Source organism: Loxodonta africana, chromosome 27 (assembly GCF_030014295.1).
Source record: "Loxodonta africana isolate mLoxAfr1 chromosome 27, mLoxAfr1.hap2, whole genome shotgun sequence".
Taxonomy (NCBI): Eukaryota; Metazoa; Chordata; class Mammalia; order Proboscidea; family Elephantidae; genus Loxodonta; species Loxodonta africana.
Window position 1 is genome coordinate 27,616,840 of NC_087368.1, and position 26,402 is coordinate 27,643,241.

A 26,402-nucleotide genomic window follows, 5' to 3' on the forward strand; every position below is an offset into this window, starting at 1 on the left:
AGTGGGTAAGATCACAAAATTTGTGACAGAACTGGCCACACTCAAATCCCTGCTCCACCACCTACTAGTTCCGGGACCTTAAATAAGTTACCTTCTCTCTTTTGGCTTCAGTTTTCTTTGTAAAAACCGGCATAATAAGGTTACCGAGAAGACCATGTCAGCTGTGCATGGAAGGCACTTAGAGTGAGTCTTAGTGTGTAGTTACTGTGTAGCAAGGCTTAGCTGCTGTTACGGCAGGAATATACTGGGCACCACCAGATGTGTGCTACGGAGTAGGTTAATAGGAATGACCGATAAACTTCACTCCTCTTCTGCTCCAACATACTTTTCTAATTTTGAATTTTGGAGCATTTTATGACCAAAATGACTGATGCTTCTATTTTGTTCCTTTGTTTCTGGGTAGAGGGAAACGTAATGTTTTCAGCACGGATAGTCTTTGTAGGATGGGGGTGGGGGGTGGGTGGTGGCCAAAGATGATATCAATGAAGTATGTTTCTGACTTGGGGTTGAATTATCTCTACTTACATGTACTCTTGAATTCTTATGCTTTTATTTTCCCCTCTTTTATTTATTTTCCAGCTGAACATCAGTTATGGAGAAAGAAAACTTGGTCAGTGAGAGAACTGTAGAACATGGTAACACTGTAATGGATTCCTCAGTGGAAAACATGTATGTAAACAAAGTGTGGGTTCAATGTGAGAATGAAAACTGTTTGAAATGGAGGTTGTTGTCAAGTGAGAATGCAGTCAGAGTTGACCACAGTGAACCGTGGTACTGTTTCATGAACACTGATTCAAGATACAATAGGTGCTCTATTTCTGAGGAAGACTTCCCTGAAGAATCTCAGCTTCATCAAAGTGGATTCAAGATTGTCTATTCACAGCTCCCTCTTGGAAGCCTGGTTTTGGTAAAATTACGTCATTGGCCAAGGTAAGGTTCTTATCGTTGTCTTACAATAAATTATTGAGGCATTATAGCCTTGCTAGGCTTATGCATTTTATTAAATTATTTTTTAAATCAACTTTTGGATTTATTTTCTCTATTTTTTGTCTGACTTATCTATTGATTTCTAATATCGTTGTTATTCTTTCTCCTACTTCTTTAACTTTTTCTTCTTTTTCTAGTTTTTTAAATTGGGAGCTTAAGTCACTGAATTTAAATCATTTTTAACATAATATAGGCAATTATAAAGCTATAAATTTCTCTCTAAATGTAGGTTTAGCTACATCCCACAAATTTTGATATGTTGTTTTTTTTAATTACCATTCAGTTTGAAAATCTCATTTCCTTTATGATTTTTTCTTTCAAACAGATTATTTAGTAGTGTTTATTTAAATTACCAAATATTTAGGAATTTTAAAATATTTTGTTATCAAGTTTTAATTTAAATCTATTGTAGCCTGGTCCACTGAATCTTATTTTATGGCCCAGCATGGCCTAGCTTGTGCATGTTTCCTGTGCAACTGAAAAGAATGTGTATTCTGCAATGATTGAACATGCCTGGAATATATTTTTTTCTTTTTTCTTTACATTTCTGTAGTTTTACTAAAATATATCTCAGGGCTTCCATTGTGGATTGATTTTCCCAAATATGCACTTTATATTTTAATAGTTTTAAATCTTTTTTTGTTTATTTTATTTCAGTTACGTTTTCTTAAATTATAGGCTATTATATTTGTTGCATTGTGTCATGGATTGAATTATGTCCCCCCAAAAATGTGTGTTATCAGTTGGGCTGGGCCATGATTCCAAGTATTGTGTGGTTTTTCTATACATTGCAAATCCTGTCTCTATGATATTAATGAGGGAGGATGGGCCACAGTTGTGTTAGTGAGTCAGGACTCAACCTACAGGATTGGATTGTGTCTTGAAGCAATCTCTTGAGATAAAAGAGAGAAGTGTGCAGAGATGGGGGACCTTACACAACCAAGAAAGCAGTGCCAGGAGCAGAGAGCATCCTTTGGACTGGGGGTTCATGTACAGAGAAGCTCCTAGTCCGGGGGACGATTGATGAGAAGGCCAACAGAGAAAGCCTTCCCCTGGAGCTGACACCCTGAATTTGGACTTTCAGCGTACTTTACTTTGAGGAAGCAAATTTCTCTTTGTTAAAGCTATCCATTTGTGGTATTTCTGTTATAGAAGCACTAGATGACTAACACGCATTGCTTTGATTTTCTTATTTGGGGATTTCTAGTTTACTTGGCTCTGGGTATTTTACTTACGATTGATCTTTGCCTATCTTTGGTATCACTTTTTTTTTTTTTTAAGTATTTTTTAGTTTAAATATTTTTCCCTTTCCATCTTTTTTTCTAAACTTATTGTCTATTGAGTTTATTTGTTCTTGTGTTCCTTCCAGTTTAGCATTAAAAAAAGTATCTTTTCAGAGTTGTGTTACCTCTGTTTTTAAATCTTCCTTTTTTACAATCACCTAATTTTTCAATTTTTCAAATTCTGATTTATATTGTTCTTTAATGACATACTATTTTTCTTAATTTCTGTTAGCTCAACTTGAAATACCTGGTTATAGTTTTTAATCTCCATTAAGGGCATGTGTCTCTGGCACATTTTTTGCAGGGATATTGTTTTTTCTAACTATAATAATTTTACATTATATTCTATAATGATCCTTTCTTGTTGCATAATTTTGTGTGAAATGAATTCTGTTTTGAAAAGGGAAGGGTAAGTCAGAATAAATTTGTTTTCAGTCTGTTTTCTCTATATTTTTCCGACTGGATAATTTCCATTGTTCTCTCTTCAAGTTCACTGATTCTTCTGTCATCTGCATTCTGCAGTTGAGTTTATCTATTAAGTTTTTTACTTTCAGTGCTAAAATTTCCCTTTGACTCCTTTTTCTATTTTCTATTTATTTGCTAAGCTTTCTATTTTTGAATTTTGGATCTTATGTAAATCTGTTTTAGCATGCATCCTCTGATACCACACTGGCTGAGGATGGGGTGGAGGCAGGTGCTGCCTCATTACTGCCAGATGTGGGTGGAAGGTCAGGTTTCCCACTCAGCCTCTATTGACACTCTGGGAGGGAGAGGGGCCAAATTACAGTTGGGAGCAGGAGAGAGTTCAAGCTCCCTACTCACCACTGTGGCTGGAGAGGGCACGAGCACCTTGTTACTGTTCCCTACATGGCCTCCACTGACACCCAGGAGGGAGGTTAGTGCTGGAAGGTGGTCAAAGTCCCAGATTTGTACTAGGACTCCTCTGACACCAACTGAACAGGGAGGGAGAGAGTGCCTTGTTAATGCCTGGTGAGTTGAAATCTGCGGTCCCTACTTGGCCTTTGCTAGTGGGGTAGGAGCAAGCCATAGATTTTCTGTGATGTTTGGCTGGGGTTGAGCAGTTACTGTCTAGAAGTTCTCTGTCTTGCTGGACTGCCCCTATCCTGGTGCTTTGGCTAGCAAGAGCAGGCTTTGTTTGGCTTTTTCTTTCTTTCTTTTTTTTCTGTGTTCGTTGGTGTTTCTGGGTCGTTGGCTTCTTCAGTACCCTGTCTGGGATATGGGAGGCAAAAAGAAAGCCCAGAGAACTCACTACCATGTCGTTCCTCAGGTTCCAAGGTCCCTAGCTGGTCTACCTTCTCCCCAGCTTTCAGAGTCTTCTTATGTTTGTTTTATGTATAACACCCAGGATTTTTAGGTGTACTTCGGGAGGAACAGAGAAGGCGAGTCTACTTCATCTTGCCTGCAACTAGATGCTATACAATATATATATATTTTTCTAATTCATAGTCCAAGAGCCCCCTTTTATTTTGTTTTTTCAAAGTATCAAATACATAGACTTGCCTTTTCTGAGACTTCCTAGATGTTTTCTTCCCCTTCTTTTATTGGTACCTTCTCTTTTCTTTATTCCCATTGATCTGTCCTCCTCAGTTTGAATTATAGTACCAGCACTGTCTCATCAGTGTAGGTTTTTGCCCTGGAAGGAACCTTTGTTGTTTACTTTTAAGTGTTCATAGGGCTCAGATTGCTTCAACACGTTCAGATTTTATTGCAAGCCCCCCCGCCCCCCCCCCCCCGCAAGTTTTGGTTTCTGTTATCAGTTTTACCTGCTGCACTTTCTTGTGAATACCTGTTGGCAATTTGGAGGTTCTCAAAATTTGGCAGTTCAGAGGTGTCTCAAAGTTATCAGGCCTCTGGTTGCCTTTCTCCTTCCATCCTGTTTTCTCTCACAGAGGTGCTATGTAGCTGTCAGTAATTTGTATCTGCCTGCTTCTATTTTGTTCTTCATGTGGATAGCTTGTTAATTTTGCTTTCAATGTTGTATGTTGAGTTTCAGTTTTGTTATTACAGTTGCTCTATTTGCTATGTATGGGAGAATTTTAGGAGATTCTAAAACTATACTACCTTTGTTTCTATTGTCCCGGAATTTCTTCCTATTTTACATTACATTCTCTTATACAACATTGTCAAAGTTGGGATTCTCTGGTTCATATTGCCGACTGCTCTCCATGAAGAAAATAAGACATATGCTTTTATAGAGAGACTGTGATGGGATTTCTCCAAAACACTCACACACACAACAGGCTTTCAGGTCAAAACCTGGATTTGGGTTCTTCGTTCTATCACTCACTATGTATCCCCCTTGCTACCAAGGGCTTTAAAAAAAAAAATCAAATGTGATAATGTTGCAAACAAAATTGTATTACTGATTGACTTCCATGTAATAATTAGGATAAACATCATGATGAACTAGATCGTTATATAAGAGCAAACATTAAAGAAGACATGAATATGAACACTGATTTTATAGGGTTATTTATGAATGTGTTCGTAGTCTCATATTATTTTTCCTATCTAAAACTAACAGTTTTGGAATCAGATTGTTTGTATTTTATAATGGAACTTCTGAAAGCTCAGTAACTCTAAGAAGTGGGTTTGTGCTGTTGTCACTTTGTCTGAAGTATTATGTTAGAAATTTGATTAGGGATTGCTTTTGCAGTTTTTATATATGCTGGTAACAGAGGGTTAGGACTTGAAACAAATGAAACTTCTTTTACTCCAGTCCCTAAATTATCTCTGATTAGGACCATGAAGATGCCTGAAAAATACAGCCATGTTTACCTTCTTGCTTATTGGAAAGAGTAAAATGCACTTGTCCAAGTAGTCCCATCTATTCCGCTTTACTAAGAACAAATGAACACAGACTTACATAGACTAACAAATTCAAATCTAGTTATATTGCTTATTCAGTAGCACAAATGCATAGAAGGATAACAGTAAGTCACAGTAGTGCAGTATAAATATACAATTAACCTATTAGAAACAGTCAAATATTAGTTCTTAAATAAGCAATTTTATAGATTTTGAAGCTTCAGGTGGAAAGACCAGCTAGCTGGCTGCAGAGGTATTTAACAGTATAGAGTTATCTGAGTCAATTCTGTTTAGCCCATGGCCTTACACCCAGCTGTGAAGGCTTAAAAACTCAACCTTGTCAACATCTCATTCTATCTGAGAAGAGTTGATCCTCTCTAACAAATTTAAAAAGCCAGAAAGAAACTGATATAGAATCTAGACATGCCTGTTTAAACTTCACATAATAAAAACAAATAATTTTCAAGAGAATAGCACCTTCTCTGTCTCTGGGCAAACTCCATGGACAATCAAATTATAATATATGTAAAATCTACCTGTACATTCTGACACAGGTGCGCACTTATGTGCTTATAAAAATATATACACAGATCTTGCCTTCGGCTATATCTATGCGTACTGAGATGGATGTCCGAATGCAGCAGCAACAGAAAAACTATTTCCACAATGTTTAAGCAGCCTTGATTTTAAAATATCGATCAAACAGCTTTGTGTTCAGTTAGAAAGCACCCAGAAGTTAAAGGGAAAAAGTAACGGCACGTATCTCACTTAGTACAGGAAGACACATTGCCAAGGAGAAACTAGGGTCTAAACAGGAGAATTGCTTGGGGTATATTTACACAGACATTTTATAAAGCTTTCTCATAAATACAAAAATTACTTTATGGCCAATATATTTGCATCCTAATATACTGTAGCCCAAATGGTTTAGTAATAAAATATAGCTTTAAGGTAACAAACTAACCCAGTAATGATTTTTAGATATAGTATATAAATTTATACATTGAGATTTCTGCTAGGCTCTTTCAGTATTAGAAAGTATTATTTGTTTCTTATCTGCATTCTTCTGCATATGCATTACTATACTTATAAATGTGTATGTATGGGTGGGAAACTTCCTCTTCCCATCAGCTCCTGCAGGTAGGTATAGTCCAGGGATTTCTTGGCAAATACAGCATCCAGTTAATGATGATTGCAACTCATCATTTTGTGTTCCACAGGTTAGGGCTGAAACTCAAGTAAAATTTGCTCTTTTATTTTTTTTTTTAAACACCCAAACCACAGTTTGAAAGTAACTGTTAAAATTCTTGTAGAAAGACCAGACTTATTGGTCTGACTGAGACTGGAAGGACCACAGAGGTCATGGCCCCCAGACCTTCTGTTAGCCCAAGACTGGAACCATTCCCAAAGCCAACTCTTCAGACAGGGATTGGACTGGACTGTAAGATAGAAAATGATACTGGTGAGCAGTGAGCTTCTTGGCTCAAGTAGACACGTGAGACTATATGGGCAGTTCCTGTCTGGAAGGGAAATGAGAAGGCAGAGGGGGACAGGAGCTGGCTGAATGGACATGGGGAATACAGGGTGGAGAGAAGGAGTGTGCTGTCTCATTAGGGGGAGAGCAACTAGGAGTACATAGCAAGGTGTACGTAAATTTTTATATGAGAGACTGACTTGATTTGTAACCTTTCACTTAAAGCACAATTAAAAAGAAAATAGCTGTTAAGTATATCTTATTGGGTATAAGTACATGACAACTGAAATTACGCTTAAGTTTTCATTTTTAATAATTATCTTATTGAAAATTATTTCCACTGGATAACAAATGTATATGATATCAGTCTCATGAAATATTTGCACTTTCCATGAGGTTACTTGTCCTCTCAAAATCCCCCACCCCTACGCCCACCCCAATGTATTTCCAGAGCTGGTATCGATTTGACCTTGTTGTTTGTATTTCTTACTTCCCATTTTAAGATGGTGCCCTAAAATGGATGGTACCCTTCTCCGATACCCTGTCCGTCAGGTTGTCTTCTCTTACTCTCCCTGTCTCCTTTTAAGGCCCCAGACAGTGTGCCAAAATTTCTCATCAGTACGGAAGTGAAAACTCGGGAAGTAGAAGTGCAAAACGCACTCTCATGGTTGACAGTTTTGGAACTCAGATTGAGGTCACTGTGAGGGCAAAAAATGGACATCAGCATTCTTCAATCACAGCAAGTAAGAGAAGATGACGGATGTAGCAGATGGAGAGAACTAATTATGTTTCTGCGTCTGTCGCCCCTGCTCAGCTTTTCCTGTAACTTGGCCCATTCAGCTCTCTGCTGCCTGAAGAAATGCTGAAGTTCCCTGTTATTTGGACATCTGACAATACTTTTCATAATTCATCTTTAAATCAGCAACGCACTATTTTCTATAATTTAACATGCTTTAAATAATGAACAGAAGCTTTTTCTTTCATTGGCATCTAATTTTTTTAGGAGTCATCTCTTTTTTATTTGTATTTTACATGGTAATAATATTCTTAGCCCCAGTGATATATGACACAAAAAGTAGTTTATCATCATGGGCACCAGAAAAGTAACAGCTTATCTTACACGTAATGACTATAAAATATTTCTCTCTTTCATGACTTAGGTAAGTGTTAGAAATCCTCAGACTGACCCTGGACAGAGTAGATACTACATATAATTTAGTCTTGTTCGGCAATAATCTTTTTAAAAAGTGCTGTGAGGTGCAAATCACCTAGTGTTAAACATAAACCCCTTACTTTAAAAAAATTTTTTTACAAGCATAGAAATTAAAATTTGGTGGCTTTTAAAACAGCTGTTAATCCCCGATTTCCAGTATGTTGGGCATCTCCATTCCAGTCCAGGCCACTCACTCTTGTGGCTTATCTACTTGTTGAAGTCTTGTCCTTTTGAGTGGGTTTATTCAGAAATGTAGATATTCAATGCAGGTTTAAAAGGTAAACTCTTACCCAGATTTTACTTTGAAGCACAGCCCAGTAAGAGTCACCAGACAGCAATGAGATACTGTTGGCATGAACCTGATAATAACCAGATAGTCTTCTGCAGTTATGTCCTGAACCTCCACTCAACTTTGTGTTATCACTTCCAGTTCTCCTAAAGTATTGGGCTTCTTTGCGTCCCAGGTAGTTTGAATAAATTTGTAAGCTACTAGTGCTTTCTTTTCCATGATCTAAAGCTGCCGGACAGTGCTTAGCCTCTTCTCCCCCTAAATCAGAGAGGCCAAAGAGCCACAGGACTCTGTGTAGCTTCGGCGGACAGCCTGGACACTTGCCCCGTTCTGACTCTGTGTAGCTTCGGCGGACAGCCTGGACACTTGCTCCGTTCTCACCTGTGTAGCTTCGGCGGACAGCCTGGACACTTGCTCCGTTCTCACCTGTGTAGCTTCGGCGGACAGCCTGGACACTTGCTCCGTTCTGACTCTGCGTAGCTTCGGCGGACAGCCTGGACACTTGCCCCGTTCTGACTCTGCGTAGCTTCGGCGGACAGCCTGGACACTTGCTCCGTTCTCACCTGTGTAGCTTCGGCGGACAGCCTGGACACTTGCTCCGTTCTGACTCTGTGTAGCTTCGGCGGACAGCCTGGACACTTGCCCCGTTCTCACCTGTGTAGCTTCGGTGGACAGCCTGGACACTTGCCCCGTTCTCACCTGTGTAGCTTCGGCGGACAGCCTGGACACTTGCCCCGTTCTCACCTGTGTAGCTTCGGCGGACAGCCTGGACACTTGCCCCGTTCTCACCTGTGTAGCTTCGGCGGACAGCCTGGACACTTGCCCCGTTCTCACCTGTGTAGCTTCGGCGGACAGCCTGGACACTTGCCCCGTTCTCACCTGTGTAGCTTCGGCGGACAGCCTGGACACTTGCCCCGTTCTGACTCTGCGTAGCTTCGGCGGACAGCCTGGACACTTGCTCCGTTCTCACCTGTGTAGCTTCGGCGGACAGCCTGGACACTTGCTCTGTTCTCACCTGTGTAGCTTCGGCGGACAGCCTGGACACCTGCCCCGTTCTCACCTGTGTAGCTTCGGCGGACAGCCTGGACACCTGCCCCGTTCTCACCTGTGTAGCTTCGGCGGACAGCCTGGACACCTGCCCCGTTCTCACCTGTGTAGCTTCGGCGGACAGCCTGGACACCTGCCCCGTTCTCACCTGTGTAGCTTCGGCGGACAGCCTGGACACCTGCCCCGTTCTCACCTGTGTAGCTTCGGCGGACAGCCTGGACACCTGCCCCGTTCTCACCTGTGTAGCTTCGGCGGACAGCCTGGACACCTGCCCCGTTCTCACCTGTGTAGCTTCGGCGGACAGCCTGGACACCTGCCCCGTTCTCACCTGTGTAGCTTCGGCGGACAGCCTGGACACCTGCCCCGTTCTCAGCTGTGTAGCTTCGGCGGACAGCCTGGACACCTGCCCCGTTCTCACCTGTGTAGCTTCGGCGGACAGCCTGGACACCTGCCCCGTTCTCACCTGTGTAGCTTCAGCGGACAGCCTGGACACTTGCCCCGTTCTCACCTGTGTAGCTTCGGTGGACAGCCTGGACACCTGCCCCGTTCTCACCTGTGTAGCTTCGGCGGACAGCCTGGACACCTGCCCCGTTCTCACCTGTGTAGCTTCGGCGGACAGCCTGGACACCTGCCCCGTTCTCACCTGTGCCGGAGTTGTACTGGAGCCATCGTCTGCTGACAGCAAGCCTTGGGACTTATTAGTTTACGTTGAGTTGCTAATTTATGATCTGTAAAACCTAAAAAAAAAAAAAGCTAACAGATCTGTCAGTTTGTCATACTGTGGTGGCTTGTGTGTTGCTGTGATGTTGGAAGCTATGCCACCACTATTTCAAATACCAGCAGGGTCACCCATGATGGACAGGTTTCAGCGGAGCTTCCAGGCTAGGACAGACGAGGAAGAAGGAACAGTCAGCCTACTTCTGAAAAAATTGGCCAGTGAAAACCTTATGAATAGCAGCAGAACGTTTTCTGATATAGAGCTAGAAGATGAGCCCCTCAGATTGGAAGACACTCAAAGTATGACTGGGGAAGAGCTGCCTCCTCGAAGTAGTCACCTTGCTCATATGCAAGTTAATGTTGAAGCTGAAGAAATTTAGAGCAAGTCCATGAGAGCCAAAATATGACCTTGAATATATCCCACCTGAATTTGGAGACCATCTCAAGAATAGATTTGGCACAATGAATGCTAATGGCCAAAGACTAGACAGGTTGTGGGATGACGTCAAGGACATCATACATGAAGAAAGCAAAAGGTCATTAAAAAGACAGAAAAGAATGAAAAAAACAAAATGGCTGTCAGAAGAGACTCTGAAACTTGCCCTTGAACGTAGAGTAGCTAAAGCGAATGGAAGAAATGATGAAGTAAAAGAGCTGCATGCAAGATTTCAAAGGGTGGCTTGAAAAGTTAAAGGAAAGTATTATAAGGAAATATGCAAAGACATGGAGATAGAAAACCAAAAGGAAAGAACACACTTGGCATTTCTCAAGCTGAAAGAACTGGAGAAAAAATTCAAGCCTCAAGTTGCAATTTTGAAGGATTCTACAGGGAAAATATTAAATGATGCAGGAAATATCAAAAAGATGGAAGGAATACACAGTCACTGTACCAGAAAGAACTGGTCGGTGTTCAACCATTTAGGAGGTCACATATGATCAAGATCCCACAGTACTGAAGGAAGCAGTCCAAGGTGCACTGAAGGCAGTGTTTTAATTTGCAAAAAGAAAATGTGTAAAGCATGTGTTTGTTCAGAGTCTCTAACAACACAGTGAGGAACAGAGTTGAGGCAAGCTCTGATTACCTGCCTGAGGCCTCATGGCTGGAAAAAGGAGAACTAGCGCCTGAGTTTCCTGATTTGAACCTTACTGTCTGTTCCACTCTGCGGTGCTGTAAACTGAAGTAGAGCTTGACGGCTGGCTGCACAGACCTTTGAATGTTTAGCTGGATCAGGTATACATAGTGTGGACCCTGATCTATAAAATCCTGTCAGATTTCTACTGTACACTCCTTAGTCACAGCTCCCTGAATTTACTTGCTGCTTTCCCTTCCTGCTTTTTCCTCTGAACAGTAAGTCAGCACCCAGAATGATCGGTAAAAGGTTTAAAATGTAGTTGATGTATACAGTGTGTTTTTGCTGTGCGTAGAATATTAAAGCCTGTTGCTTAGGTACATACCCAATACACAGAGTTTCAGCCCAATTATTTACATTGTGCTATTTATTTATTTAAATACAAACCGATCATTTTATTTCAGGGTTATGATACTTTAAAAAAAAATTTTTTTTTTTTAAATCTGTTTTATGAGACTGGATAATTTGTCTCTAGACTAATAAATTCTTTGGAAGTTGTCCTTTTTCCTGAATCAATACGGCCTCCTTATGGTTTCCCTCCCTTGGGTACTCTTCCTGTCTCTAAGTCATGACTGTGGTCTAATGGAGTGGAAAACATTTGGGTTTTGGCACCAGAAAGACCTCTTTTGAATCATGTCTTCACCTCTTAACTGACTTAGTCTTCATAGGAATGTTATATAATCTCTTTGAGATTTATTTAGTTTTATCGTCTAAATAAGGAAAATAACAAATACCCACTTCTTGAGGTTGGCAGGGTTAAATGTGATAATCAGATCCTCAAAGGAGTGCCTGGAACACCACAGACATTCATGTGCCTCAGTGACAGATAGCCTGTTATCTTCCATTTCACCCCACACCAGATTTTTCAGGACAACTTTGTAGATAGTGTCACATTCTTCCTTTGTTTCTCTTATACTAGGATTGTATCAATTTTCCTAACTTTTCCTGTTTAAAATTTCAGAAGTTATATTTAAAATGTTGAGCAAATATATTATTTGAAATTCCAATTTTCCTAGTACAAATTTGTTTTTATTTGCATTCCTAATCAGGCATTTTTGAGATGATTACGTACAGGCAAGTGTTTGTTTTGCTCTCAAACTTATTTTTGAGACAGAATCTGGTAAACCAGATAAAGTGGATGATTTGTTAGGATTGGGTTTTCTCGCAGCAGAGGTATTCAGGGCACTCTCTAATTTCCTGCTCAGTCTCCATATGGTAATATTGTTTCTGTTTTTGCTTATCAGAGATGTCGGTGACAGGAGCTCTCTGCTGTGGAGATTAGAAAGAAAAACCAAGGAAAAGCAAAGCAGAAAATCGATAGAAAGGAACAAAAGTGGGAAATGAGCACCCAAAGAGAAAAATGAAACATAGCAAGGAATTGCTAGAGGTTTATTTTATGAAAGAACACATCCCTAAAGATTTATTTTCAATAAAGGATACATTTTATTGCCAGGACTGAAGGGTTTTTTCGTGATTTGAGCACTTGTCAATTGTGCAGATAGGGAGAAAAAAAGACAGTATAGAACTGCAGCACTGTTTTTCCGTTTTTCCCATAGTAGTTTAACTCCACAGTGTCATCTCAGGCTGAGGTACCAGTACGTTCTTTTTTTTTTTTTTTAACTTGTATTCTTTTATTATTATTTTATTATACTTTAGATGAAAGTTTACAGAACAAACTAGTTTCTCATTAAGCAGTTAGTACACATACTGTTTTATGACGTAGGTTAACAACCCCAGGACATGTCGATACTCTCCCTTCTCAACCTTGGATTCCCTGTTACCAACTTTCCTGTCCTCTGCTGCCTTCTAGTCCTTGCCCCTGTGCTGTTGTGCCTCTTTAGTCTCATTTTGTTTTATGGGCCTGTCTAATGTCTGGCTGAAGGGTGCACCTCAGGAGTGACTTCATTACTGAGCTCAAAGGGTGTCCAGGAGCCATACTCTCAGGGTTTCTCCAGTCTCTGTCAGGCCAGCAAGTGTGCTACCAGTACATCCCTGTTCCACAGCCCTGGCTTAGGAAAGGCCTGCTCTCTCCCATCCTGTCAAAAGCCCTGCAAGTAGGCTACATTTTGTTTATTAATCATTCTGGTGGTTAAAGCCAGTTCAACCCTGACATGAATTGAATTAATCTTTTTTCTTCTTTCAACTTTCTTATCAGTAGTTCCTAAATGCTTGTTATTGACCCTGGAGATCATTCTTTTGTCTTATAAATCTTTCTTCTTAGAGCTTATGTGTATCTTAAATTATAACTACTACAGAGCTTCCTGTATCTACAAAGATATAATTTATTACAAGTATCAAGTGAATATTTTACTTGTAAAAACACAGGCAAGTTTGAAAATGTTGAAGCTTTCTGAAAAAGTCATTAAAATTGAAAGGAGGAAGTTTAATACACAACTGTGACAGATGTGTTCATGTCTGCCTTTTTTTAAAGCATTGAAATAATTACAAATATTTTCTTTTCAAAGTTGGCCAGGGATACTTTGCCCTGATCCTTTTAAAGGGAAATACGTGGCCTATGACCTGGATGGAAATGTTGAACAGTATCACATAGAATTCCTGGGTGATCCCCATTCAAGATCATGGATAAACGCAACATTTGTTGGACATTATAGTGTCACATTAAAGGTAGGTAGATTTAACAGCAAAACTTATCCCTCTTGTACTTGTTTTTAATTATGATCATTTTTCTCTCAGATCCCTAAATAACTACTTACTTCTAGATTTTTATAAACAAAATTTTGTAGTTTTTAAAGCATTTTCTTCCAAAGGAAGTATGGATATAAAAATAGCCATGAGAGTTTAAATTTTATTTTTTCAATGGCTATATACTGAATCAGCTGAGAACTTTACATAATTGCCTTTTGAAACATGTTTAAGATTATCATTTGGTAATTTTCCGATTCTCTTGAGAGGACTCTAAGTTGTAACCCTCATTCACGGGGAAAATTAATTATGGAATGCTACCAGCTTTTCAAATTTCAAACAGAATATTTCATTACACTAACTCCTTTAGTATCTTTTTGACTCTTTTTAAACTTTAAATCCGATGCTACCATTAATGAATAGACTGGGTTCTCAAGTTGATGAGACTAGGTGAACTGGACGTATTTCTAAGGGTTTGGTTTAATCAACATAAATCAGTTGTTAGCTATATCTGTATCATAATACTGAAACTTTTCATCTGCAAACATTGGTTTCATTAGACACCTGATAAAAAAAATAGTTATCAGAAATGTGGATACCTTTGACTCAGTCTGGGTGGTTTCTATTTTATAGGGAGAATTATATATACTCCAATACACATGAAGTCCATGTGTATGCAAAGCATACCATTTAATGCACAGTATAATTAAATCTGTGGAAATTTGAGGTACTTTAAAGTGATTTTTTTTTTTAAACCTTACCTTTGGCGTAAATAATATCTGTGTTTCATTTAACTTGAAAGCAGCTGGAAGAGAAGGCTGTTTTAGTAAAAATATTCAAGAATGAATACCACATACATCCGTTTCAGGGTAGTTGTGAGCCAGCCATCTGAATGTGAAACACTCTGCTCTAACATCTTGCATGTGAGCCCAGGCCCTTCTGCTGGCAACCACAGAAGACAGAAAGGAGTGCCCTCCCTCTCGTGCCCCCCTCCACCCCTCCCAAAGGATGGGGAAGCCTTCTAGCTACTCATGAAGCAGACCTTAGAATTTCCAACATTTGACAGTGTGGTGAAGCACAAGCATTACTAAGAAATTAGACTTAAATATAAGTTCAAAAATGAAAGTGTATTTTAAAATTGTCTGAACTGGTATTACTGTCAGGATTTGGTTTCTGTCAGGCTTATCTCGAGTAGTCGGATTCCAGTGAGTGTTCAGTTAATAGTCGGGACAGGAAAAATGCTGATGTAAAATGAACCCAAACTCAGGAATCAGGAGCCACACGTTTTTAACCTTTTGAAAGCATTCAAGTAAACTTGGCAAATGTTGCACAGCCAAAGGTCAGGAATTCAGGGCTGCTTAATTTTTTTTTAAGTAAGGACAAGAGCAGGGAAAAAAGTGTCTGGCCCCCCCTCCTTACTCCACAACAAACCCAGTGCTCTAGCCCCAAGTGGCCAGGCGTTCTGGGTAGATAACTCCCTTGGTGCCCATAGGCTATTGCACAGGCTGTCTCCTATACTGTCAATCATGGCACCTGCCTGCAGACTCTGCTTCTGGGGCCCCTCTGTCCCTTGCTCTTTGCTTTGTATCTGTATCTTTTTCTTTATTTGCTCTTTTGGAGCTGCCATAGTAATACTGCCTTCTTCTGTGGCTCTTTTCATTCAAGACTCACGTTTCTGTTCTTTTTTGACCTCAGATTCAGCAGGCACAAGCCAGACTACCCCATTATCCCATTGTGCTCTGACTCCCCACTCTTGGCTTTCTGGGGATCTCCACTTGCCCAGAAGTGAAGACTCAGAGATGATTGAAGCCTGTTGCCCCAACTGACACAAGAAACATCAAGCAAGGAGGTTGACTCAGAAAATGCTAAGGACCAAAGTAGAAAAATGGTCAGAAATGATACATATGGGAGATTGGTTGAAATGAACAGTTCCAAACTCAGTGTTACCCAGGGATTGCTGAGATTTGCCTGTCCCTTGGAGATTGCTGTGAATGGAATTGGGTCTCCCCAAAAGTTATGTTGAAGTCATAGCCCCTGTACCTGAAAACATGAGCCTGTTTGGAAATAGGGGCTTTCTTTTGTCACATTCATGAGGTCATACCCAAGTAGGGTGGGTCTTAAACTTCATCCTTCTCAGTGGTGTCTTATAAAAGGAACAGACTAGACAGAAGCACAGAGGGAAGAAGCATGTGAAGATGGAGGCAGATGCGCCTTCAAGCTCAGGAACACCAACGGCTGCCAGCAGCTCCTAGGAACTAGCAGAGACAAAGAAAGACCTTCCCCAGAGCCAGCACCTTGAATTTGGATTTCTGTAGGGTCGCTATGAGTTGGAATCGACAGCAGTGGGTTTGGTTTTTTTTGAAGCGTGAGACAATGAAATCCTGTTCTTTAAAGTCATCCACTTCTGGTATTTTTTGTTGAAGCAGCACTAGGTAACTAAAATAGAGATGAAAATAGTATTGACTGCCCCTTGCAGTTCTATTGCCTAGACTTTCCAGAGACTTAATCTTTCTTTTATGGTCCTCTCTTCCCCTAAACTCCTAAGTTCTCAAATGCCACCTCTTCACTGCACTGTATTGACCCAGATATTAAATTCACATCTGCTCCCCAGGAAAACAAAGACCGCTTACAGAAAACAAGGTCTAGGAGGTGGTGATGTAGATTTCCTAAAGATCTTTAGAGGAGGTGAAAGAGGGATGCACATCGCACAAGTTGTCTGATCTCTTTTTCTAAAACTAGATGAAGAGCGATAGGAAGATGTAATTTCTGTCCCTGGCTCAAGCTGACTAACCTGACTTCATACATTGCTTCAGCATGACTCTCGTAATTTGTATGTTGTTGGTGTTAGGTGCTGTCGAGTCAATTCTGACTCACAGTGACACTATCTATGTACGACAGTCCAAAACGCTGCCTGGTCCTGCGCCATCCTCGCAACTGTCGCTATGCTTGAACCCGTTGTTGCAGCCACTGTGTCAATCTGTCTCATCGAGGGTCTTCCTGCTTTTCACTGACGCTTTACTTTACCAAGCATGATATCCTTCTCCAGAGACTGATGCCTTCTGATAACACGTCCAGAGTAGGTGAGACGTAGTCTCTCCATTCTCGCTTCCAAGGAGCATTCTGGTTGTACTTCTTCCAAGACGGATTTGTTCGTGCTTTCGGCAGTCCATGGTATATTCAGTAGTCTTCAGCAACACCACAGTTCAAAGGTGTCAGCTCTTTTTCGGCCTTCCTTATTCATCATCCAGCTTTCGCATGTGTATGAGGCGATTGAAAGCACCATGGCTGGGGGCAGGCGCACCTTAGCCTTCAGAGGGAGCTCTTTGCTCTTGAACATTTAAAGAGGTCTTTTTTGGCAGTAGATTCGCTGAATGCGTTACATGGTTTGATTTCTTTATTGCTGCTTCTATGGGTGTTGATTGTGGATCCAAGTAAAATGAAATCCTTGACAACTTCACTTTTTTCTCCACTTATCATGATGTTGCTTTTTGGTCCAGTTGTGAGGATTTTGTGATTTAGTTTAATAAGTAATTAAATAATATTTCAGAATTTTCACTGAATATATGCTATATATTTTTTCAGTTTATATGTTAAGGTGAGGGAGACATAAGCTGTGTAATACTCATTTGTGAGAAAATTAAATATTTTTTAGTTTTAGACTGAAAATTTTAATTTTTCTCTTTCAGGTCAATCATGTGTATCTAGTTTTCTCGAGTAGTAAAGTTAACATATATATGGAATCACTGACTTATTAATTTTATTGTTGAAAGCATAACAGTGCTGTCACTGTCTATTAATACAGATGACAGGGTTTTCCTTAATAAACAGAACTACTTATCAATACTCTAGGACATAGTTCAGAAAACAGTTGAAGGCAGTATTTAGATTGTAAATTTGTAGTTTATATTGGTTTATTCATACATTTTATTTTCTCATTTACTACATCACCAGTGTGGAAACCCTAGTGGTGTAGTGGTTAAGAGCTAGGACTGCTAACCGAAAGGTTGGCAGTTTGAAGCCACCAGGTGCTCCTTGGAAACTCCGTGGGGTAGTTCTACTCTGCCCTGTAGGGTCGCTATGAGTCGGAATTGACTTGATGGCAACGGGTTTGGTTTTTGCTTTTATATCACCGGTAGCTGTAAAGATAGCTAAATTTTCTCCCTTTTTAAAGATACCTTGATTTTTAAAAAGTGTATATTCAAATACAGATAACTCTGGTAATTATTCAGAGAAGGGAAACATGAACATGTGCTAAATGGGTATTTTTTTTCCTTAGAGCTGATGCATGGCAACAGTTCTTTCCCCCTTAGTGCAAATGTTGTTTCTCCTATATTTAGTCAGTACATGTCTGCAGAGCCCATTATTTACAGGTTTATTTTCTAGCTTGATAGACTATATGGTTTAATTCAGTGATTCTCAAGCATGACTATGCATTAAAAAACTTTAAAAAACACAACCAAACTAAGCAAACAATGCCTAGGCCTCACTCTACTGGATCAATTGGATTAGAATCTCCTGGAGAGCAGCCCTGGCATCAGCATTTTTAAGTTCTTCCAGTGACACTAATGTACGTCCCAGGGATAAAAATCACTGATAAGTCTTCCTCAACTCGAGACATCAGAGTTTTGGTGGTTTTATCCCTACCAGTGTCAAAACCTACCTTGGTTACGGCTTACTGTGCTTCTCTAGCTTCTCTTCTGTCTGTTCTTTTGTTTGCTTTTCACTTTTGTTTGCCTGGAAATTATGCTTACAGCCATAAGCTTGTATGTCTCACCCCATAGTAATTTGTTACATCAAACATAGCTTTGAGGTCAGTAGAAATCTTGTCATTTTTTAACATTATATATAATTTGTAGATATTGTTGATAAAGGGGGTCCAGAACTTGAACTCGATATTTATTACATTTTTAAGTTAACCATCTGTCCTGTAGGTTGTATAAAGTGATTATAATTTTTCATAGACGTGGTTTAACACCATTACCATTATACTGCTAGACTATTTCAACCAGTAACTGCTTGACCTGCACTTTTCTGGTTCCTTATATTGCCAAGAAAAAGCAGGTGGTTCACTTCTGTTACTATGATGCTCCTGTGGTAAAACAGAGATTTTCTTGTCCATGATGTGAATGGATATTTTTGGCTACATGTTTTTACTAGCCTGTTTACCACTATACATAGGCTATGCCGGTAGATACACAACCATTTCTTTGGGTACCAGATGTCATTTGGGTATCTGCACATTGTCTTACAGGGCTGCCTGTGTTTTCCAGGGAGGTAAAAGGAAACTAATGCCATAATTGCTAAACTTGAGCTCTGTGACTCATAAGTCTGTTTCCTGATTGTGACAGTAATTAATATTGTTTGCCAAAGCTTTAAGGTTTCTGCTTTCCTGGTACAAAGGCGAATTTCACATTTGGCATTCCTGAGGTGGGGTGAGGCCAGGTACGCTTTGGCCAGTGAGTTGTGAGTAGAAGTGATGAGTGTCACCACTTTTCCTGAGCACTTAACTACTGGTGAAGCATCCTTGCGAGTCCTTCCTTTCCTTGTGGCACAGTGACTGGTAATGTTTGAGGTGTTGGCTTGCTACTCCCTCAGCCTTGGTCCCTGAGTGACCACACTTAGCAAAACCCCCTGCCAATAAATGACAGATATACAATTTAAGGGAAATATGGGTCTTTGCTGGAAACCCTGGTGGTGTAGTGGTTACGTGCTAAGGCTGTTAACCAAAGGGTTGGCAGTTCGAATCCACCAGGTGCTCTTTGGAAACTCTATGGGGCAGTTCTACTCGGTCCTATAGGGTCGCTATGAGTCGGAATCAACTCGACGGCTCTGGGTTTTATGGGTCTTTGTTACACTACGTCTCTGAAGTTGTTCTGACAGATGCACTAATGGTAGCACAAAGGATGTCACCGTTCTTTGTAACCTGTATCCTTAGAAGTTCCAGTCCTAAAATTTCACTGCAATTCAGAATTTGGCCAAATGGTTGAGGTTGTATTACTGTATAATCTCCGGCCTATAAATAGAAATAACACAACTTGTTATTTTATAATACTTTATCAAATAAGTTGATTTCTTCATAATGAGAAACAGATGAGCAGAAATTACCAACTGATAATTGATACCAAAAAAAGAAAAAAAAACACCAAACCCATTGCCATCAGTCGATTCCAACTCACAGCAACCCTATAGGACAGAGCAGAACTGCCCCATACAGCTTCCAAGGAGCGGCTGGTGGATTTGAACTGCCGATCTTTTGGTTAGCAGCCGTAGCTTTTAACCACTATGCCACCAGGGTTTCCAGAGTAATTGGTACATCAAATATAAATTTAGTAAATATTTTCCAACACATGGCTCTGATGTCAACATTCTCTATGATGGTTCCAGTAACTAAAGATTTGCCCAGTGCAATACATCATTTGATTTCTTGTCTGCTTCTCCCATGGGCATTGATTGTGGATCCAAGTAAACTGAAATTCTTGACTACTTCAATATATTCTCCATTTATCCTGATGTTGCTTATTAGTTCAGTTGTGAGGATTTTTGTTTTCTTTATGTTGAGGTGTAATCCATACTGAAGGCTGTAGTCTTTGATCATCAGAAAGTGCTTCAAATTCTCTTCACTTTCGGTAAGTAAGGTTGTGTCATCTGCATATTGCAGGTTGTTAATGAGTCTTCCTTCAACCCTGATGCCACCTCCTTCTTCATACAGTCCAGCTTCACGGATTATTTGCTCAGCATACAAATAGAACAGATAGGTATGATGAAAGGATACAACCCTGATGCGCATCTTTCCTGATTTTAAACTATGCAGTATCCTCTTGTTCTGTTCGGACAACTGCCTCTTGGTCTATGTACAGGTTCCTCATGAGCACAATTAAGTGTTATGATCCACACAGTCAAATCGCTTTGCATAGTCAGTAAAACACAGGTAAACATCTTTCTGATATTCTCTGCTATCAGCCAGGATCCATCTGACATCAGCTATGATATCCCTCATTTCATGTCCTCTTCTGAATCTGGCTTGAATTTCTGGCAGCTCCCTGTCGATGTACTGCTGCAACCATTTTTGAATGACCTTCAGCAAAATTTTACTTGCATTTATTAATGATATTGTTAGATAATTTCTGCATTCCGTTGGATCACCTTTCTGTGGAATGGGCACCATATATGGATCTCTTCCAGTCGGTTGACCAGGTAGCTGTCTTCCAAATTTCTTGTTATAGACGAGTGAGCACTTCCAGCGTTGCATCCGTTTGCTGAAATATCTCATTTGGTATTCCGTCAATTGCTGGAGCCTTTTTTTGCCGATGCCTTCAGTGCAGCTTGGACTTTTTCTTTCAGTAAGATCTATCCTTGATCATATGTTGTCTCCTGAAATGGTTGAATGTTGACCAATTCTTTTTGCTATAGTGACTCTGTATATTCCTTCCATCTTCTTTTGATGCCTCCTACATCATTCAATATTTTGCCTATAGAATCCTTCAACATTGCAACTAGAGTTCTTTCAGCTTGGGAAATGGTGAGTGTGTTTTCCCCTTTTGGTGTTCTAACGCCAGGTCTTTGCACATTTCATTATAATGCTTTACTTTGTCTCCTTGAACCGCCCTTTGAAATGTTCTCTTCACCTCTTTTATGTCATCATTTCTTCCTTACGCTTTATTTACACTATGTTCAAGAGCAAGTTTCAGAGTCTCTTCTGACATCTCTCTTGGTGTTTTCTTCCCTTCTTGTCTTTTTAATGACCTTTTGCTTTCTTCATGTATAATGTCCTTGATGTTATCTCACACTCGTCTAGTCTTCAGTTATTGGTAATCAATGCATCAAATCTATTCCTGAGATGGCATCTAAATTCAGCTGGGATATAGTTAAGGTCACACTTTGGCTCTCATGGACATGTTTTAATTTCATTCGGCTTCAAAATGATCTTGCATAGGAGCAATTGATAGTCTGTTCTGAAGTTGGCCCCTGGCCTTGTTCTGACAGATGATATTGAGCTTCCTCATCATCTTTCCACAGACATAGTGAATTTGATTCCTGTGTGTTTCATCCAGTGAAGTCCACATGTATAATAGCCATTTATGTTGTTGAAAAAATGTATCGCAATGAATAAGTTGTTGGTCTTGCAAAATTCTGTCATGCTCATCTCTGGTGTCATCTCTATCACCAAGGTTGTATTTTTCAGCTACTGATTCTTCTTCGTTTCCAACTTTTGTATTCCAATCACCCGTAGTTACCAATGCATCTCGACTGTATGTTTGATCAATTTCAGACTGCAGAAGTTGCTAAAAATCTTCAGTTTATTCCTCTGTGGCATTAGTGGATGGTGTGGAAGTTTGAATAATAGTCATATTAACTGGTCTTTTTTCTAGGCATATGGATGTTATCCTATCACTGACAGTGTTGTACTTTAGGATTGATCCTGAAATGTTCTTTTTGGCAATTGATGTAAAGGTGTTCCTCTTTCATTTGTTATCCCTGGCATAGTAGACCATAGGATTGTTCCATTCAAAATGGCCGATACCAGTCCATTTCAGCTCACTAATAATACCTAGAATATAGATTTTCAAGTGCTCCATTTCATTTTTGGTGACTTCCAGTTTTCCTGTGTTCATTTCATACATTCCATGATCCAATTACTAATGGACATTTGCAGCTGTTGCTCCCTATTTTGAGCCATGCAACATCAACAAATGGAAGTGCTGAAGCTTGACTCCATCCACGTCATTAAGATTGACTCTACTTTGAGGAAGCAGCTCTTCTCCAGTGGTATTTTGCGTGCCTTCCAAACTGAAGGTCTCATCTTCCAGCACTATATCAGACAAAGTTCTGCTGCTATCCATAAGGTTTCCACTGACAAATTTTTTTTGGAACCAGATTGCCAGGTCCTTCTTCCTAGGCTGTCTCAGTCTAGAAGCTCCACTAAAACCTGTGCACATGGGTGACCATGCTGGTGTTTGAAATAGTGGTGGCATAGCTTCCAGCATCACAGCAACATGCAGGCCATCACACTATGAAAAACTGACAAATGGTGGAAGATCTTTTTAGCAACCATATATTAAATACCTACCCTAGGCCAGGTATTGTGGTGGGTGCTTTTATTTATTTTTATTTATATAATATTTAAAGTCAGTTTTACATCAACCCCATGAAGATAGTTATTGTCACCATTTGACATGTGGAAGAAACTGAGATTCAGGTTATGTGTTGTCATGGATTGAATTGCATCCCCCCAAAATACGTGTCGCCTTGGCTGTGCCTTGATTCCCACCATTTTGTCATCTGATTTGATTTTCCTATGTGTTGTAAATCCTACCTCCATGATGCTAATGAGGTGGGATTAGCAGCAGTTATGTTAATAAGGCAGGACTCAATCTACAAGATTGGGTTTTGTCTTCAACCAGTCTTTTTTGAGATATAAAAGAGAGAAGCAAAGCGAGCAGAGAGACATGGGAACCTCATACCACCAGGAATCAAGAGTCAGGAGAATGGCACGTCCTTTGGACCTGGAGTCCCTGTGCTGAGAAGCTTCTCAGCCAAGGGAAGATTGATGACAAGGACTTTCCCCCAGAGCCAAAAGAAAAAGAAAGCCTTCCCCCGGAGCTGGCACCCTGAATTTGGATTTCTAGCCTCCTAGACTATGAGAGAATAAATTTATCTTTGTTAAAGCCATGCACTTGTGGTAGTTCTGTTACAAAGCAGCACTGGATAACTAAGACATGTAGTGTCTAGCCTAAGGTCACTGAGTTACTTAGTAGTAGGACAGTGATTAGAGTCAAGATATCCAACTCTGAAGTCCACATTTTTTCTTTTGTTTTATTTTCTTGCTTATGCATAGCAGCTGTCTATTTTATTGTTGAATGCTTTCCCATTTTTGTATCTACAAAATTAGGAAATTTTTCTCATTTTAATCCTAATATACATGTTGAATTATGGCAGTCTCTGGTAGACTAGGTCTTTACTTGCTGCTTGATGTTCCCCATTGGAGGACTGGAGACCAAAGCAGAAAAAGTGAAACTGTGGATATTTGTAGATTGAATTTGCAGCAGTAATTTAACCACTGTGTCTGTATTAACATCTATTTGAGCAAATGTTCTGCTTCTAAGACTTATTAGGATCCAAATTCCCAAAATTTAGTCAGTAATAAGGATTAGCAAATGAGTGTATAACTAGATCATTGGGCAGCATTTTGCTCTTAGAGTAATGGAGTGAAACTGGATACAAATCTACTGAGACAAGTCAGTGGAAAAATGCATTTGCAAAAAAAAAAATACTTTTGTACCATGTTACTGCTAGAAAATAATCTGTACAGCAACCAAACTCTCAATAAAATTTTATCATACTAATTCCATATTTCATATATCATTTGCTATAGTTTTGGTATTCTTGGATTAAGACTTTTAGTTTCTTTGCTTGTTTTCTGAACACTGTTTAGTGTTTGGACTGGAGAAAGGACAAGGGAATTAAAACATTTCTATAACTGTTACCTGCCTGTGAATAATCTACCAAGAAAAAAATTTTTGTAATGCATATTAGGAAAACAATAAAGTTGTGATAGTGGTTAAAAAGATAGGGTCTACATTCATGCTCTTTGGATTTGAAAGTTGGCTCTGCCACTTACTAGACATTGACTTCAAGCAAGTCACTTAACCTTTACAAATCCCAGGTTATGTCATCTGTAAAACAGAGGTTATGATAGTATCTGTATCATAAAGTTGTTTTGAAGGTCAACTGAGATAATACATATAAGGCATTTAGTATAGTGTTTAGCATATAATATACTCTCAACCAGTGTTAACTGATGGATGGTATTATTCATTGCAAAAACAGGTGGAATATACAGTTAAGTTATTTATTTCTTTTCCCTGAATCCCACATCTACAGGAGGGAATTCCAAAAAAGAGACCAAGAACAATAAAGTGGAGAATAGTATCTTTTCTTCTGGCTAAGGTCATATGTGGGAAACGACATGATTTTAGCATTCTTTGTCGACCAATATGATGCTCCCAGAAATTGAAGGAAACAGAGCTAGTTGATCCTCTTATTCTTTGATTCTTCAGTACGTGATTGAACTGAGGCCATTGCTGTAGTGGTTTTCTAGTTAAGTGTAAACAGAAGTGCTAAGAACTATTGAAAGCAGGAGATAAGTTATAGCCTTCTTAACCTGACTCCTTGGTGAATGAATAGGCCCCAATGTCAGCAATGCCTCAAGAATACTTTGAATTTGTTTGATGGAATTTGAAAGGAGAACAGGAAATATTATCTTTCACTTTCTTTGCAACTGGACGAAACCAGTTTCTTCCCCATCTCTACTCTGCTATTCTGACTCCCTCACGTTTGTATATGCTGACTTTGCTGCTCTAAATAAATCCTTGAGTTCACCTCTGTCATCTCCAGACTTCATGACTTATAAATTTAGGTAGCTGTGAACATGTATTGATGTTAAAAGCCCAAATCCAAATAATATGACCAACTTCCCTCTGTTTATAAAGGATGGAACAGGTGGCTACCTTTCTCATCATCAAGGCATGAAAAATGTATTGTGTATCAACTAGACTTCCCACATTGACTCTTCAGTGGGACAGCAGTATTCTTTCCTATGAAATTTCAGTATATAACCCATTGCCGTTGAGTCGAGTCTGACTCATTGTGACACTGTAGCACAGAGTAGAACTGCCCCATAGGATTTCCAAGGCTGTAATCGTTACGCAAGCGGACTGCGGCATCTTTCTCCCACAGAGCCATCAGTGGGTTCAAACTGCCAACCTTTGGTTAGCAGCTGAGTGCTTAACTACTGCACCACCAGGGCTCTTTTACAGCTTTCTCATTTCCTGGACATGCTTGTTCTCTGTTAAAGAAACCATGAGCCAGATCACTGTTTTTAAGCCCATATGGAAGGCTCACTAAATAGCCTTCAGAGTCATATGCCTTATGGGAAAGGCTGCCTTACCATGAGTCTTTTATGTTAGGGTTCTTAGATTAATAAATAGTTGTAGAGTAATATTTTGGTACATTTTTTCACCAGGGAATGGTGAAGTCCCAAACTCATAATTGTGTAAATGAAATTCTGCAATTGGATATATTGACTTCTTTTTTTTTTCTTCTTCTTTTTAAGTATCTCCTAGCAAAGAGCCAGGACCAGCCCATGATGCAGGCAAACCCATTACCCCTAAACAATGCTGATTAATCTAACTTTGAAAGTAAATTTCAGAATTATCACTTTCTTACCGTTTTGTTTAGCTTAGAGAATATGTACAGACTCTGCACCAGCTCTTGTGACTTCATTGTTAAACATAGACTCTGAGTGTCTGTCTGTAATACATACAACCAGTGTTTTCCCATAAACACATGCTTCCACGGGAAGTAAACAAATATGGACTAGACAAGTAGCCAAGTATGCTAACGTTCTTTTAGTTCATGTCTCGATATCTGTTAGTAATGTTGCTTAAAATCCTGACATTTTTAAGACTCAGTGCAAATGAACACGTACTTATTTTCATGGCTGATTTAAGCCTGTACGTTCCTCCCGCTTTGATTTAACTTTCCTAGCTGAAGCAGTCAGCCTGGCTAGAACACTGGGAGACAGCAGCACTTTATATAAGCACAGGCCTTAAAAAGTATCTATTGATTCAGTGTTCATTGACTTCCCATGCTTTATTTCATCAAGAGACTACTAATGCTGCACTATTATTTTACAAAGCAGTGTTTACAATTCATTTCTTCCTGCAGACTTAATAATATATTCAGTTTTGCAAAATAAAAATTCAACAACTTGACATCAGAATATATAAAA

The 26,402-nt window shown here is 39.6% G+C and overlaps 1 protein-coding gene across 2 annotated transcripts in view; it reads left to right on the forward strand.

The window, feature by feature from the left end:
- The first annotated feature begins 432 nt into the window (after window positions 1-432).
- The window catches only part of ZCWPW2 (zinc finger CW-type and PWWP domain containing 2), a 96,269-nt gene continuing 70,299 nt past the window's right edge, over window positions 433-26,402 (forward strand). For both annotated transcript variants that reach the window (XM_003415720.3, XM_023554886.2), the window contains exons 1-2: window positions 433-930; window positions 13,435-13,594. In XM_003415720.3, the coding sequence (XP_003415768.2) occupies window positions 593-930; window positions 13,435-13,594 (498 nt within the window). In that variant the 5' untranslated portion in view covers window positions 433-592. The remainder of the gene's footprint in view (window positions 931-13,434; window positions 13,595-26,402) is intronic.